Source organism: Parambassis ranga, chromosome 9 (assembly GCF_900634625.1).
Source record: "Parambassis ranga chromosome 9, fParRan2.1, whole genome shotgun sequence".
NCBI classification, from domain to species: Eukaryota; Metazoa; Chordata; class Actinopteri; family Ambassidae; genus Parambassis; species Parambassis ranga.
The window spans coordinates 12,447,444-12,466,264 of record NC_041030.1 but is presented as its reverse complement, the minus strand read 5'-3'; the positions used below and the strand labels follow the sequence as shown (position 1 = coordinate 12,466,264).

At 39.9% G+C, this 18,821-nt stretch overlaps 1 protein-coding gene across 1 annotated transcript in view; it reads right to left on the bottom strand.

Moving 5' to 3' along the window:
* grid2 (glutamate receptor, ionotropic, delta 2) overlaps positions 1-18,821 on the bottom strand; it is a 410,745-nt gene that overhangs the window by 336,741 nt on the left and 55,183 nt on the right. The window contains exon 2 of the mRNA XM_028414582.1: positions 10,008-10,163. Within this exon, the coding sequence (XP_028270383.1) occupies positions 10,008-10,163 (156 nt within the window). The remainder of the gene's footprint in view (positions 1-10,007; positions 10,164-18,821) is intronic.

The following is an 18,821-nucleotide window of genomic DNA, read 5'->3' as shown; positions in this document are numbered from 1 at the left end:
AATTAGCAGCTATAAGTTGCATGTAAAATGAGCATCAAGCTGTTATGTTTGAGTGCAGCAGAGTGTTAAAATCAGCATGAGGAAAGGCATTCTATTAATGCCTACTTGAACTGCTCAAAGTCATTGTGACATGAAGAAGTAATAACAAGACAGATTAATAATAAAGCAACAATGTACAACTAGTGAAATAAAAGTAAAGCTGTCGGAGGTACAAATGACTGTGAATTATTATGGTAAATTGGGGTATTCACATGTATAGTAGTAGCATTTTGTTATGCAAGCGCATGCTGCCATATGAGGGGAGGAGTTAAAGGATGATGTTACACTAACTCAGTGGACCTGGTTTTGGTTGATCCAGAACATTCATTAAAATTCACCTTACGGAAACTCCGCCCCTTCTTAGTTACTGTTGCTACGCCTGGCAAGTTTTCACACACTTGGCATAGGCCAATATGTCAACAATGCTAGCAACATATATCCCAAAGGGAATAATTGATCATTTTTGGAAAACTAGTAAAATATCTGAAAGATCCAGGCAGAGGGAACTCTTCATGAGGCAGACAATATCTTCACAATTGATGTGAAATCACACTGGTCCCAGTGCAAGCGGCACACACCACATGTCCTGTTTATACACTCCAGAGAAGCCATGATCATAAGTCAACAATGTTTGTGCACCGCAGGGTAAGTGAAATATAGTATGTGGCCTTAATAATAATCTATCTAGCTGCGTTTTGGGTCTCGGGGATGAAACTTAAACACCCTCCAAAATGTGTGTTTATACAGTCCGTATACACACACCGCGTCGGCATCGTTACCTTGATCGAAATGTTACCAGGCTTCTGCACCTAGATAGGGTTTCTAGGTATTTGTCATACTACTACACATTGAACATTAACAAAAACATACAATAGTACAACTCAACAGGACAGGACCACACCAGAGGTCAAAAATTTACTTGCACACATTTTGACTGTAAGCTTGTGCACTAGCAGGTTTTTCCAAAGGGTTTTAGTAGATGGTTACATTTTGCAAGTAGTAGGAAATGTTGTTTTCAGCTGAAGGACAGCACTGCTTTACAAAGAGAGGGCACTGCAGAAATAATTTCATGGTGTTTTTTTTTTTTTTTTAGAGTGAAGGACTGTCTTTGTATATTTAGAAAGGGGAAGCTGGCTGTCAAGCAGCCATCTAGAGGGAGAGAGTGTTTGCCCTGGTCAATGCTCAGTAGGAGCAGGAAGGAAACCTCTCAATAGAGATGCACTTCTGACTTCTATTCAAATGACACTCTCTACCAACCAAATCAACAGACCTACCACCAGCACACACACAAACACACATTATTTTAAGTTCCAAAAGCCTGGTTGGATCTGCTGTCCCCAGCTGTCAGCTGCCTCGAGTCCCCCAACACACACACACAGACAAACACACTTACACTCACATGGAATGGTATCATACAGTACTGCTGTCTTGTAAAATGTCAGCGTTACCATGGATACCTCCCCACAACCCAACCCCTATAAGTAATGAGGTTAATTGAATTATTGCAATTCATCACTTAATAAAGACAGAAACTGAAAGAGGGAAAAGATGAAGTGGAAATGAGAGATGAAAAAGGATAAAGATTAAAGAGCAGAGAGGTTAACATCTTTGAAATTTAGGCAGGACTACAGCAGAGAGGAGAATGAATAAATCTGGTAAAGAGGGATGAGCTGAGAAATGTCAAAGCATCAAGAAAACCGTGTGTATGTGTCTCAGTTGTAGTGTCTTTTTTGTGTGTTTCGCTGTGTATGCAGTTATTTGTTAAGCCATTGGATAAATGGACAAATGAAAGGAGGATGGCAGCAGGAGGAGAGCTTCCAGGCTCTGAGTGATGGAGGGACCCCAGAAAATTAGATGTCTTTGGTCTCTGTGGCAGCAAACTGCACTATGTGCATTCACAACAGAGAATGAAGACACAGAGATGCAGGGGGACAGACAGAAACATGGAGGAGGATGGACAAACAAAGAGAACGATACACGTCTCTGTTTCTATGGCGTCTACTTTTATTGTGAGTCAGCTTTTGTTTGTGTGAAAACTGTGAGCTGGGGAAACAAAGTGAGGAAGATGGAGGTTCAGATGAAGGTTAATATACTAGACATATAACAAGACAAAAGCTAAAAACTTAATTCCACCCACTCAAAGACATAATCGGAACCAGTAAACAGTCCGGCACGGCTTCAATTATTCTGAATTAACAAGTCTGAATGCGTCTTCTGCATCATGTCATTGGAGGACACTGTCATGTTAATTAAAAACTAAACGACATAATGCTGATGAAACATTCATTACACAGCTCACAGATTCATCAAAGGGACTTAGCTGAATATACTGCATTTTTCATATAAGGATTTGGTGTAGCATAATGAAATCAAAGGGCGGTTTTTATTCTCCCTCACTGCATTCATTTCATGAGTGTCCAAAATAAGCACAGTATACATTGTAAACTGAAGGTATAATTACTTAGCTCTCAGTTAAAGTGTTTCTAACTGGCATCAAACAGTGTTGATAATAAACCCAGTGGCTCTCTGTCCTTTATAAGGTTATTCACACATACCAACATGTTTCTATAGATAGATAGATATTTGCATAACAAGAAAATAAGCTGACATTTTTAACAGTATGTAGGCTTGTTGTGATCTGAAAAGCATTCTCACACCTTTTTGTGTATACACATCCATGATAAAGCTCAGTGACACGATGGCAGCTTAATGCTCTGTAACAACACAGAGGCTTGATCTAAGAATTGAAAACAGTCTTTATAAATGTCAGAACCACTAATTTAGTGGTATTACCTGCTCACACTCCACACTTCATCACATTATATGTCAATAAAGTTCAGTTTTGCAGTCCAGCGTGCTTCCAGGCTGCTGACGCTTACTGCTGGCTACAGCTCTCTTGTTTTTTGATCACGTACCGAGACTTCAACAGAGCGGGGCGTCTTCTAAATCTTTTAAACGGCACATCAATATTTTATAAACTGAGAAGATTGGAATTTTTTGAAGGACATTTTTTAAATAGCATAAAAAGTTGCATTCTTCACAATTTAGCAGGAATGACACAGCAAAAAGGTAACATTTTATTACCTGCTGCTTTATTTTTTCTTTTTTTTTCTTTAATGTGTTTATATTCCCACCATGTATCCGTCAACACGACAAAGTCTGAGTTAGTTATTCCTATCATACTTATGCAGTCAAATGTTTCTCACACCCTTAAGGCATTTCCTTCCTGCTGACTTTAGCACTATACACCACATTGTTCCCGTGAATCATGAAGAGTTCCACTCTGTCAGAATAGATAAATTAAAAAGATGACACATCTTCCAAATATATATTTCAGTCACTCTGATCAATTAAAACTTTAATTAAGAACTTAAGAAGATGGAAAATTTTTTAATCATTTTTATACACATCCAATTTTGCATTAGCAGCCCACATAATTAATCTCCTCTGCTGCTAAAAGTTTGTCACCAGTATATTTAGCAAATATTTTGAGGAAAAAGAGGGTCTCAATTAAAAGACACTGTGAGTATGAAACCACCACACCACTTCCAATAAGGCAAAAATAAAATGCTGAATTGACAGGAACAATGTGCAGGTAAACTAGGTGTGAAGAAGTGTATGATCCTGTTAATACTTCGTTTGTTTTCCATCGTGTCCTCTGAGTCATCTGGATGCTGTTAGGAAACACTAAACGTGCTGTCACATGCCTTTTACTCTGCTCTATAGGCCCATAAAGGCCTGACTGATAGCATGGTGATGAGGTTGCCCTTCCTCTGCCAGACTCTCCCATCTCTGTGATTACTGCTGAAGCTCTCTTCAAGTGACTATTGGGTTCTCAGTCCCCTTCTTCTCGGTTACTCAATTGAGCTAGATGGCCAAATCTAAGAAGGGTTTATGGAGGTTCCAAACTTCTACCATTCTGCAATTATGGTGGCTCTTCTGCTCCAGACAACACTCAGATGGTTTAGAAGTAGTTTAATACCCATGTTATCATCAATGACTCTCCACAATCTTTTAGTGGAGGTTTACACAGTTATTTTGGGTTCATTGGTTGTTTAGCTCTAGACACCTGATATGTACATTTAATGTATAGAAACAAGATGCAATTTAACACAATGTGAAGTGCAGAGCAAAAGATCTGCAATTTTGTTTTAACATTTGTAAATTTTTACTTTATTGTTAAAAGAAAAATATGTGTATAATATGTGTGTGTGAGAGGTGCTGTCCATGGTGCTGAAATCTCTCAGCAGCCATTTAAGGCAGTGAGGCTGTAACTAGACATCACTGATTTATCAGTTTATTATTTGTCAGTACAAATGTAAAAATGGTTGAAAATGATTTTTCCCCATTTTGTTCTTTTTAGTGCTGAATTGAGCAGCTCGCTTTATCTATGTGGAAATATATGGAGGGGGTAATCATTCAGATAAATCAGTATGTACCTATATATTTATAAGTATATAAATATTGAATCCAGTCTTTACCATTTCTTAATGGTGAAGTACATTTAATAGGGGCTTTTAAATTTCATCTAGAGTCACACAAACATAGATACAAACATCAGTCATCGATGCTGGCAGGCCATCTCAACACTACATAGTTCTGAGTTTGCACACCTTCTAAGCAAAGGTGTGAGAGGTTTTTTAATGTGAGTGTGGCACTGTGCACGTAAATACAGCTGGGTGCCCTATGTGTCAAGACTAAGTTGAGATGAAAAATAAGCTGAGACAACTATTGAGTTCTCTCCCTCCTGTGGTCTCCTCCTGTGGTCTCCTCCTTCTTTCCATTTCCTCAACCCTCACCCCACAACCCCACCTTTCCATAGACTGTTATCCAATTAGGTGATCCTCATCGGTTTAATCAATAGAGACGTGAACGGGCCCACATCGATATGCATACAAACACACACACAGACAAGCATACTGCATGCAGCTCCACCTGTTCTACAAGTAAAGTCTAGCCTGGTTGGACTATGTAAAATGGGAGGGATATGGTGCAGGGAGTGAAATGTGAACATAAGTGACAGGAGCAGGCCCACAATTAAGTGGCATGCAGGAGGGAAACAAGGAGAGGGAGGAAGAGGAGGGTTTGTGATATAATCCAAGGCCGTTTACACACTCATGACACGATTCTGGACACACACACGCCCTCAGGGCAGAGAGCATAGTACATTATTTGGATAAGGCATTTAAACAGATTATTTACTTTTAAATTAAAATCTAGTTGGACAGCTCTATTGTAACACGGCCCTGCATTGTCAGAGATATGGTTATTGTGATGTGTCTTTATTACTCACATCAGTGTAATGGTTCTACTGCATCATGGCTATAAGAGAATAGGCTTCACAAAACTGAGGGCAATCCTCATGTAGAGCTGCAGATAATCAAGAAGCAAGGCACTGATGTGTGGGTGTTGGCACTGGGTTGCTGTATTGTCCTCTCTATAAAAGTAGTTATGCTCTGATGATAATTCATACAATAATTTATGTATTTATCTTAAATTACCCTGTGTGTGAGGACTGAGTGATGGTTAACTATGCCTAGTTGTTTGCTTTACTTTGACTTCGAATTGTGTTCTTCCTTCCTGTGTGTAAGTCCTGCCCACCTAAACAGCAGCTGCAAATGATCACCTTCATTCTATTGACATTTTAATAGCAACCAAGATTCATTTAAAATCATCATAAACATAGACTGTCTAGTAACACCAGACACAAATGAGATGAGAAGTGAAGACATGATGTTTAGACAGCTTACAAATCACCATGGACAAGCAATTGCACTTTGATCAGACACTTGGCTGCATTTGCGTCTATATTCCACTGAGACACCAGACATATCACAACCATAACGCTTCTCCCTCCCCACTGAGCCTCTGCTCAACCTGCTGCTCTCCCTCCCTGCAGCAATATTACATTATGAATTCCCTTTTTTAAGCTGGGTGATCTCAGACTAATCCCGCCACTGAACTACACATAGTGAGCTCTGCTTTCACACAGAATGTGTCTGAGAAAGAGCCCCAAATGCTTACTGAATAATGAGCTACTACCTTTGCAAAGCTGCTGCTAATTACACTTAGATTGCCAGCACAAACTGAATGAAAGGCAAGGCACAAATTACCCCTATGCGCTTTCATGTATGTAAATCTAGCCCTGAAAGAGGACATGTGGATAATGTTGGCATTAATCACTGCAGCAGGTTTTGGCTGTTTACAAATGATTAGCTATAGCAATCCTTTAATGCAGCGGTCCCCAACCTTTTTTGCACCACGGACCGGTATCATGTAAAACAATATTTTTACGGACCGGCACAGAAAAAAATATATAAAAATAAAGTGCATACAATGACAACTTACTCTTATGCTTAATTAATGGGAGCCTTTGAGCTTTCTCAGCAATGAGGCGGTCCCATCTGGGGATAATGGGAGACAATGACACCCGAAGCGTGTTTCTTATGTCCAGTCCACTCCGTAATTTTGTTTTGGCCGTCATTTATTGCTTCTGTCCTTCTTGTTCACATTTTCTTCTTTCAAAAAACTCCATGGCTTGTCTTTTAATGCAGGGTGCTTGGTCTTAAGTGCCATAGCAGTTTTGAAGGCTTCGCCACATATCACTCAGAGCGGACTTGGTGTGTGAGAATCACCTGTTGCAATAAATCCGTACTCCTGATATAGTCTTTTGAATGCAGGTTTCTTTTTCTTTGAAGGGGTAGGCTCCTCTTCTTCTGTCTCCTCGTTAGGCCTTTTCCCCTTTCCTTAGAAGCTCTCCAAAGACGTTTGTTTTTATTCATTTTTGCTAGCTTTTAGGCTTAATTTTGGGGGGCCGTATCCCGTGACCGAGACCAGCGTCTGCAGGTGCTTAAAGGCACAAGCGGATGAATCTGATCGATTTATAAATGAAACAGCTTTCAGACTCAGATAATGAATAATATATTTTTTGCTCAGTCGTTCTGTGCGGCCCGGTACAAAATGACCCACGGACCGGTACCGGTCCCCGGCCCGGTGGTTGGGGACCACTGCTTTAATGAACCCCCTAAAGAGTCATGACATTTATGATTTATCATAAATGTTTAGCATGTTCAGAAGTAGAGTATAAGCCTGTGAGAGGTGACTGTCATTTCATAATGTTAGATACATTTCTAACAAACATACACATAGGATGAGCAAAATTTAGCAATTTCTGAAAATGTATCACTGACCTTCACAGAACCATTGTTTCTGCACATAATAGAAAATTGAACATCTTTTAAAAATAGTAAAATCACTGAAATGTATGTAATCAATTCTTTTAACTAAGAGATGGAGGCAAAGTCAATTCATTTGCCAGCCAGGTTACTAGTTAGTCACACAAATACACTGACAGAAAGGCAGGAAGGGAGGCAGGCAATCAACTCATCAGCCAGCTTACTACGCAAACAGACGGACAAACAGAAGACAGGCAAGCAGACTGGCAGGAAGATGAGCTAGGCAGTCTGTTAGTACCAGGCAGACAGGAAGACAGGGAAGAATTCTTTGTACCACCCACAATTTTGGACAGGCCAGTCAACAGACTGTGGGACTTAAAGGCCTGCAGGAGTTCAAACAGCCAGGAACGAGAGAAGCAAAAAATGAGAAGCAATGCTGGTTTATCATTAAAACACCAGATGAGGCGACAAGCACAAAGACCAAAAACATATATTTATTAGCCTTAAAATATCTATGTCTATATGTGTCTATGTCTTATGTCTATGCTAAAAAAGAATGCATGTATCCCCTGTGCAAAAAAATGTCACTTAAACAAATAACAGTAACAAAATGATAAGAAAAGCTGTAAATATAAGGGTCATAAAGACAGACTGCAGAATCACGCTGTTGACTTAGTCTGATACATCTCTCTTTACTCACTGTGTCTTTCCCACAAAGCTAATATTATAAACAAGACACTAGAAATGCAAACTGCCACTTTTCCTGAAACAACAAAGAAAAAAACAAACAGTAATTTACCCACACGGAGTCCAACAAACCAACTCAGGTTGGGACTTCAAAGAATTACAGCCCAAGAAACAGACATCACTGTAGAGCCCTCATATCAAAGCAACAGCCTGAGTAAGGTTCTTAGGCAAACACACGTCGACCCATACACTTGTGTAACATCAACAAAAGGTCCCTATATGAATCTTTGAGGCACACACTTACCGCTTGGCCACCATTGTTTGACACAGGTCTCAGTCTTACTGAAATTCTAATAAGCTCACTAATGATTTGTCTAAGCTTTCCTTCACACATTCAGCAAGGGCCAATATATTGTTGTGTGTGCACATGTGTAAGTTTGTGCATTCATTTCAGGGTGTGTATGGGTGTTGATAATGGATCCTTTGTGTTTGATTATCAGTTAATTAAATCACAGAAGGGCTTCTAAGTTCTGACATTTTTCATGTTGCCTCTTTAAATTCATTGGTTTTTGTTTATCTGAAGTCAATAAGGAAATTCTGCTAAGGAGTGAGAATGCGTGTGATTACGTTTGGTTATTGCATTCTGGAAAAAATGTGTTAAGTTTTGTGAAGTCACATTTCAAACACGAAAGCTATTCTAGCATCTTCTGTTTTGTCATCAGCTTTGAAACAGAGAGTGCTAATTCCACTGTAACACAAATCTTCAGTGGCAATGTTGTTGTGCAGTTTGAATGTTAGTTTGTGTTTCCATGAGGTTCCTCCTTTAATGTGTAGACTTTTTTAGGGACTGTTACCGTTTCTGATCACTGTTCTCTGGTCGGCTTAAGCCCCATCATTGTAGAGGATGGATTAGTGTTGCATAGTTTAATAAATAATCACAACTTGTATTTATTGTAATTCACTATATATTTGCCTTTTTCATGTCTGCTCAATCCTGTATTTGTGTGCTATTATCTGCTTGAAAAACAGCCAGCCGGTTGAAAAGGCTCCCACACACATGGATTTTTGGGAGATGATGGTTTTATTATCCTATTTTACTTTGTGCCAACACACTGTACAAGCTTTGCCATGAAAAACTTGCAGTCTGAAATATGTTTTTTCAAACCATGGTCCATATGGGCAGCAGTTGTATCTGACTGAGATCTCCCTGATTGCTGGGCTTAGTGAGCTCATATCTACTAGTGATACTGTTTCTTCCATCAATGGATCCTTTCAGGCTATTTTGTCCAGTAGAAAACATTTCCGTCTTCACTGAGTATATTTTCAAAAATGAATGAGAAACAGCATTTTGAAATCAAGCCATTATTCATTCAAGATAGAAGATAATAGGAGGTTTTTCCCCTACTTCACAAAGCGTTTAGGATGTCTATCAAAAACAAAGACAAGTGGTCTAATTAGTCATTCACACACTGTTGCGGAAGTAGCCTGGATTTGTGTTGATTTTTGCTATTTGCACTATTAAAATCGAACGATACAGTGAAAATTTGATTGATGGCTGTGAGATGTACTCAAGATTAAGGGTTTGATGCGAGCAAGTGGAAAGATGTGAGGGGTTTATATCCCACATGTACATGAACCAGTGTGACCTGTACTCCTCAAACCATACTGTTGGTCTCAGACCATTAACATTTAAGAGGCATTTTAATAAATTATTCAAAATAATTGTTATGCTGGGACATCATCAAAAGGTTGCTGATCTCACAAATTATAGTTACACAGAATTGTTCTGCAGCTATTAGTTGCAAATCACCAGTTAGTTTTGTAATGCTAATATACCCACATGCTTGAACAAATGGTTTGAAAGTCAAAAACTCTGTATTATCATATGACCTTTTAAGTAATGACTGACAAACCACAGACGCACATAAATCACAATTACTATAAGGGAAGACTGGACTGGTGAGGTTGGTCTTTTTTTAAGTTTTGTGGGTCTATATAAAACCACATAAAAGAACATCATCAGTTGGATTATGTAACAAAAACTGTTTGTTTCATTTAAAATGACAACAAACAGATGATAAAAGACAACACATATTTGCATCCTACCTTCTTGCACAGCCTGGAAGGGGTTGTTCCCGTCAACGAATTCCACAGAGATGGTGATCTTCTCTGTCTCCAGGATCTCATTGTTCAAATTGAGATCAGCCACAGCAAGGCGAAACACCTCATCGTCTTTCCGCGCTGACTCATCAAAGATGGCGCCTATTGACATGAAAAGAAAGGAAAAAGAAGAAAGAGCTCATCAGTATCTGAAAACATTTGGAATGTTATGTCTGGTCTGGGGATATACCAGAGCACTTTTCATGTACCTGGAAATGACAATATCACCTCTTGAAATAGACGAACACAATGGGCACCAGACCACACTGTGTCATGCTTGAAACAAGTCTAGAAATGTGAACTTCTAGCCCCTGTGTTGAGACTCAGCTTGAGAAACATGGAGTATAAGAGAGAAATGGGTTCAAGTAAGACACACTGACTCACATCAGCTGTTATACAAAGGGAAAAGCACAGAGAAAAGACTGTGTGTTAGTATCTGTCCTGGCAGATAACGTTCCCACTAGTCAATACTAAATTAGTCATACAGAAAACGTCAACCTGCAGTGCTGCTGAGACAGTAGGACGAGGCAACATGGGGTGCTGACTGGCTGGTTGAGATTTGGTCTTTACTTTGGTCTGTTACACACAATTAACCATGTGCTATCTTTTTTCCTGTTTCTCATTTCAGTTCAGGCTTATCCCCTGAATCCATTGGGCTGCTAATTGTGTAAGCCAGTGCAGTGAGGCACTGCTAACTGTATGTCACTGACCAGAAAATAAGCCTCACATTGTATAGTGTCATTGTGGGTGCATCTGTGTGTAAGATACAGGTTGGCAAATTCCATTAATAACCAGCCAGGCTACATTAGCCGAGGGCTGTTTTGTACTGCATTTAGAAGGCTGTTGCTGTAATTGGTCTTGTCTGGTATTAATACCACAAACGTTGTGGTTTGAATCCCACTGAGACCACATTTACTGAGTAGAGCGTGCTGCCTTGGGAGTGCAAAGTGCATTACTTTGGATAGTTTCACCCTGAAAAAAAATGCTATAATGCAATTATATCTGCTGCATATTTCCTGAAGGATAAAACAGAACTCAATTAAAAAGCAGTGATATTGATGACTATTGACAGATATGGATTGTTGGTGTAGGTGTGCTTTTCAGGCAACAGCAGATTGTTTTACAATGAAAGCCTTTTAATTTGATAATGTTGTAGAAACTGTTACATTTATTACTATTGTAATGCCACCTTGCACCTTGACCTTGCAGAATATCTATATTTCATATAATTTCATATGAATAAATATACATTTAAAAAGAATAATCTTTCCAGCAGTAATGTTGAAAGCATAATAAATTTCAGTGTCATTGATAAAAATTGACATCTGAAGGACAATTAATTTCTGGATAACCTTTACAAACTCTCGCACTCCAAACTCAAAACAACAATGTGTGTGAGGGCAGTCAGGAATGGCATGCTAACTGCCTCTTCATCAAACATCCTCATGAAATATGCAGCCTTCGATAATTTGATTCTTCAGCATTTGGCAATTGTAAATACCCTCCCGACTGATTGAGTCTTGGTTGTTTTTATGATCATGCAGTATAGATGAGGTGAGACAAACAGAATTGGACAAAGTGATGAAGAGTGAAACACAAAGACTCATTAACTATTCCATTACAGATAAATTATAAATGGGATCCCAATCAGCTCCAAGATGGCACTGCCAGAAAGAAGATTTTAAACCAGCTCTACAACACAAGAGGACAGTGTTAGGTTATATGTCTGTAGGACAAGGCCATAGAGAGAGGGAGGGAGACGAAGAGAGAAGAGATATGCATTTAAAAGCTTTATACCCCCCAGAAAAGGATTAAACACAACTTTGTAATAATTGATTAACTAATCATTAAATCTTCTTTTAATTTCAATGTACATACACCACCACACAAAAACAAACATGACTTGGCTTCTTTAATCTGGACTTCCACTATGCGGTTACCATAGTAACCTGTCCCCAGACAGCGATGTACACCACTCTATTTATATTCAACAATGTGTGTGACTATTTCAGTTACAAGAGGGTATTATAAGGTACTAAGTGCCATATAGAGCTATAAATCATTTGTTTTTCCTCCTCACATCTTTCTTAACGTCTTCTAACTCTAAACTACCAATTTTGAGGCTAGGTGAGCATGATGAATAACAACACTCCTCAGTCAAGGCCAGTGTGTGGGCAGCGGACAAAAAGTGAGGATAAGAACTAACCTGGCGCTTTCATGCAATGTAATGTCTACAGGTCACGAATCTCCATTAAACTCATAAAATCATAACCATAATATTTTAAACTATTTATAATCACTGCAGAACATTGAACTAACTATGGCAGTTTAGTCATGCATAGGGAATCTATTGTATGTGATGGGTAGAACAGAAAGACAAGGCAAGAGGAGGATAGGTTAATGTCTGCTGTTCTCTGCCTGCTATTTTGGAAATACAACATCACTGAATGCTGATTCTCTCTCACACACACGCACATACGCACATACGTAAACAGCACACAGGATCCTGGCTCTTCCTCCTTTCCAGTAATGTGATTGTGAGCGTATAGGCAGACGTCACAACATAAATCAGCCAGGAAATAAAAGCACTGAATCCTGCTTTACACAGACTCCCCAAGGGCAGACACACACATATACATGCACGTACACACACACAGTGTGTGGGCAGAGACATTAAATCATGAGCCTTTTCTCCCCCAACAAACCTTTCCATGACAACAGCATCATCAACAACTGCGGTCAATCTGAATGGATACAGCTTCTTGTTTGGTCAAGAAGTATTGATCAGATGTCTGCCAGTGGTCAAGTGTTTGGTATTCATTTCCCAGTTTGTTTACATTGATAAAGAGGCCATATATAACTTGCTATCTACTTACTGCCAAATAAGCCCTTGGGATGAATAAGGGATGCTGAATGGAAAATAAATATAAGGAGGGGGAAATGATGTCACAAGGAAAAACAAATAACTAATAAATCAACCAAGAGATTTTTCTTCTACAAAATGCCAGTGTACTCATAGAAATACCAGTTTTGAAAAAAATGACATAGTAAAAGCTGCCTAGACGAGCAATATTTTCAGAACTTTCTCTTTGTGAATTTTAGAAATGACTAGAAAATTACCTCGAGTCCATCACCATAACACCTGCTTTGATATTTAATCTTAATGTGATGGATCAAAGTATCTGAAATATCATTAAACAGTTGTGAACAACAGGTGAACAGCATGGATGAAAAAAACAACATAATAAAAGATCAAAGGATGATAATGAGCTGTTTGTGGCCATGCAGGTCTTATCGGGGCTTTCATGTCAGCTGAAATATATCAGTGTGATATACTGAGCCATGCACACACTCTCACCCATGCTGGCAGCTCGGTGCTTTTACTTCGAATGCTTACAAAGTTCTCCTATGCAAATTAAACAGCAGTGAAAACACTGGGTGTGTTTTAAGTTTATAAACATTGATCTGAAGTTGCATAAAGTCATAACAGCAATGGCTTCGCATCGTTCTACAGACATATGTAGTCTACTCAAGTTAGCATGCTAAGGAGCTAGCACCTTCAGGAGAGACGTCACTGCCGATTTCAAATGTTCATTATTTTCATTACCTACATATGAATAAATTAAAGAATAAAAGGTCATGCAGCTATAAAAATTGCTGATACAAGACACAGCTAAGCTTTCTAAACATATTCAGATGGCACATCATCCAATGCAGTTATTATGTTCTTACACAGTAATTGAGCCAGCTCCTTCACAGGATAATGACTCAGCACTGCTGAGGGAATGATTGTTAAGAAGAGGGTGTTCCCACTGTCTCTTTGAATATGATGTCATATAAAAAGACAAAGGCAACATGAGAAGCTACAGTGTTAGTTCCTCATCATTTAGATCTGTGGCGGTTATTAGAGGTCTTAGTGCTGCCACATCTCTGTTTGTCCGCCTGCTGGACTTTACTCTCAGTCACTTCTCCACTGTTACCTGTCTCCAACTCCACTTGCATCTGCAGTACCTGCCTCTTTCACACAGATGAGGCTAAACTAGGCACTTTCTGAAAAACTGTGGACAGCATCCATTACGCCATCTTTCAAACCATTTCACACACCTGTTGTTGATGCAGCTGCATCTTATGACAGTAATGTGACAAGAATGCTGACAGACTGACAAGGATAATGGCTACGGCACACACACAGACACACACACACCCACACACACACGGGTGATGTATTGCCGGTTTGTGACAAGGCTGGACCCAAGTGTTGCCGTCTCAATGTGATGATGAAAGCAAGGTGGCAGCGGCGCTGAGTGATGAAGGTGATGAACGGGGGAGGTTATCGTCCTGCAGTGTCAAATGTCCAACAAAAAAAGAAACACACACACACACAGGCTGTTATTTACAGCTGTGATGTGAGAGCTGGAAGAAAGTGCATTTTGACACTTGGGGAGGACAGCGAGAATTAATGTGCACTTTTTGCGTGTGTGTGTGAGAAAAAGAAAGGAGGAGGACAAAGAATTAATGGTCACAGGGGAGCAGAGCGGGCCAGTGGAGTGTGAAAGGGACAGGTATAAAAATGGCTCTAATATTTATCACACAGATTCACAAAATATTCTCTCTCTCACACACAATGTTCAGGTATTAGGAGAAGTAATCCATTTTTTTGTGTATCTATGTGTGTGTGTAAATGTAATACAGCAGGTCAGCGGGAGAATCGTGTGTATTGGCCGGGATAAAAACAGTAGATACACCCAAGATACTGAATCATCTTCAGCGATCTCTGTCCAATATTTCAGTGCAAGCAGTATATTGTATTTTTTTAAGCACCAGTGTTTACAGTTGTCAACAAAATCAGCAGCAATAACAGCAATCTATGTACAGTGTGTGATTAACCACACTTTAACCGTGTGTGTATGTATGTAGAAAGATGGCAGCTAACTATGCGTGCATGACTGGATGACAGATGGATACCTAAGCTTTCAGTGCATTAATGGAGAATTTCTCCCAAGTAACCTGGTTTGTGGAAGGAAAAATCTCCCTCATTCTCCTGTTCCTCCACCCCCCACCCCTCTCCCTCCCTCCTCCTTCACTTCTTTCATTATGGGCGTGTAAATTAATTTGCTCCATCGTTAAGGAGGCGAGCAGCCAGGAGAATTTGCAGTCATAGTTCAGCAGCACCCCAGTCTTTTGTCACACTGTCACACAAAGCTGTGCCAAGGTCATTTGCCGTCTTCACCATGTCCCTCTGCCTGCGTTACCTTTTCCCCTCACTGTATGTAGACAGAATGAAGCATGACTGTTCCCCTCCTTTGTACGGACCTGCTGTAGGTTTGCAGGGCTTTTGCTTCCTCCCACACAAATGCACATACTTTGAGTAGGTGGAGGATTTGTTTTCTGTCTCCATTCATTAGCCTCCAAGCTGAACACAATGCGGAAATAACCAATTCATCCAAAACCCTATTTAGACTATCATTCCGTCAGTGTGCAACATTTGACTACAGACAGCAACATTCTATTTTGTGTGTTCGTGTCTTGTCTTGTCAGCTCTTGACTGGTTTTGACCAGGTCCAGCTTGTTTGCAAACCACAGCTGACTCAGCTCCAGTCCAGCCAGGCTTGTCTTGGATCCTAAAACAGTGGAGCTGATGGCTGAGTGCCAGGTGTTCACCTATCTCTAAGCTCTTGCCAAGTTATAAGTAAATGATAATTAGAGCGATAGAGATGTACCTTCTAAATGACCCAAGTTGTATATTCAGTGTTCCTGTCTTTACCCTTGGCAGCTACTGCTCAATAGCGATGTTTGCCACCGCTCCATCAACATGTTGCATAAAAATTAAATTACATCTTGCTTTGCAGCCCTAAATGTTGAAGCACTCTGCTCGTCTTTGTCAACAAATACTTACATCCCCATTCTCATTCTCTGTACACACCACCTCTCACTTTTAACCTTTTCCTTGATTCTGCCTCTTCTCATATTCCCTTTAATAGAGCCACCTTGCCTCATTCTCTTTGTTCTGCAGTTCTGCTTTATAATTCTGTTCCACCTATTCATTGTTCTCTGCCTCTCCATCACTTCTTTGCCATGTTCTCATTCCCTTTCTACCCATTCTCTCTTCATTTATCTTCACCTCCCCTCCCTCTTTGCTCCTACATTTTCCATATCTCTTTGCTCTCCTCCCATTTTTTCTACATCCTTCTCTTCATATTGCCATCTCCACAAGCATCACTCCACTCACTCTCCCTGCATCGTTTTTTCCTCATCCCTCTTTCCTTGTTCATCGTGACACCCTGTGTGTGACATTTAATCCAAGAAAACCTGGCCCGGCTTGAAAGCAAAACAGACAGGAACAAAAAAGATTTCATGAACAATCATCAATTTCATCAAACAATTGCTTTAACAACCAATATAGTGTTTTGGATTCTTTTTAAACATCAATTAATCCCATTAAAACAACATCAGAATGCTATGAAAGATGTACTTCACTCAAAGACAAGCATCTTACATTTGTTTTATCAAACTGAAGCAGTGCATTGGAGGTGGGCAAATTACAGCCAGTCACTGAACATCTTCACACTTAACACTGCATATCCTTTAGTCATGAGCACTTCACACAGTTTCCTAGAAATGGAAATCCCTCACCCTCACTCAAAGCCTGATCTCAACAGTGCTTTTATTCTTGACAGCACACATTGCCAAGAAGCCTGAAAAAAAAGCCTAATAACCAAAGCAGTAAGATTAAAGCCAGGAACTTAACTACTGATAAAATAAGCAGGAGAAGCAGATAGTGACTTCAGATAGGGCCCCAAATTACTTCAGTTCATGTAATAAGTTTGGAAAGAGTTTGAAATTAGACTATGCTGCAATCAGTAAAAAAGGCTGCTGAACACACACACACACAGAAATGGCAGCAACACACCTGGCAGACAGATAACACAGGGACCTTTTAGGAAGTACCTAGGGTGGATGTGCCCAGCACTTGATGTGATCCAACGTGATACCATGCCACTGCAAGATGAGACTTTGAATGACATCCAAGGTACCAGGGCCGGCCCAAGGCATATGCGAAATATGTGGTCGCTTAGGGCCCCCAAGAGCACCAAAAGTCCATGATAAAATATATATTTTATATTTAAAAAAACAACATTGATTAATACAAACGGGATGGGATGGTAATGATAGTGGGTATGTTACACACACAGTGCAGCCTATAGGATGATGTTGAGGTGGTGGTATGAAATTTTGCTTAGGGCCCCATAAAGGCTCGGGCCAGCCCTGCAGGGTACAGTAACAAAAGTTTTGTGTGTCTGCATCTACTTGCATTTTTGGCTCCTTACATGTTATTTCAGACCATTTGTGGCCAACACACAACATTGCTAATGCATTGGCTGACATCACCACATGCGTCACTAGCCATGCAACACAGCAGACTATCACTCAGAGGTCTGGGGTTTGTATCCCTTTTGACACCATTGCATTAAACACTGCTGTTTTGTTTCCCCTGGCTGTTAGGTTTCATTTTTGTTCATAGTAAACTCCACTTTCACTTGTGATCGGGCATTATAAACTAGGTGTTAAATGACATTGTCTTAAAAACACACACATTAAAAAAAGGTAAATGACATGCAATATGTGTAGTAATATGGAAAATGATGTAAGAAATTGACATGTTATGATACTGTAGTGCAACATGCATTAACTCAGCAAGTGTGAAGCAGCAGCAGTCACAGCCACACACCCACACACAGACAGAGGTTCTTTGCTTTATTAGTAGGACACACTGTATGTTGCCATTATGCAATGAAATGCCTCAGAACCTGGGAGGTAAGTGGTGATGGGAACCAGCAGTACCTGAAGGTCAGGTTTTCAACTGCACTGCATTCATGCTTTCATAAAATCCAAACCACATGACAGTCAACAAGACAACAATGTAGCCATGGAAATTAACGCTCACACACACTAACCCTGCATTTAAAGCTGCATTACCAGCCAGCATAACAGCTAAATTTAGCTTCATTGTGATGAATTACTACTCAAAATTTCACATTTGCCGGTTGTGAGCTTCAGCTGGCAAACAACCCAGCAGAATTTTCTTCAATGATTTCAGAGGTCTGTGTTTGAAGTTTAAAAGAAAGAAAGATACAAAACAGAACCGAGAAAAAAACTAAAAAACAAAGACGGACGAGGAATACAATGAAAAGAAAAAACAGAAACATGGCTTGACTCTGGTTTTGTTAAAAGGGTAAACATTTCAAACCATATGGGAACTGAACCCTCAAATCTGCTTTTAATGCAAGAAGCCTGTCTTTTTCAGCACCTTGAGTCTTTAAGCTCTGTCTCCTGATTAATGCCGAACATTTGGGAGGATTTTGCCTGAAGCGCTGGTAAGAGGCTCCAGATTTGTACACATCATAAATGTCATATTATATTTCAGGGAAGGATGGATTTTCTATGATCCCCTCTCTCTTGCCCTCCTTCCCCTGCAAACTGCATGTCTTCAGCATCTTTATACATTTATATTCCTTCCGTGGTCTTCCTCAACCCCATGCTATCAGAATCCCATCCTCTTCTCTATTCCCTACAGCTACAAAACTTCCTGAGTCTCTTCCCCTCCCTAGCTTTCTCCTCTATTACACTGCTCTCCTTCTTACTTTTCTCTAATTCTATCACACAGTCTCTCCCTTCTTCTCATCTTTATCCTTCCATCACAGAGTTGTCCTCTCTGCCTCCTCCACACAAACACACTTTCCCTCCATCTTCACCTGCTGT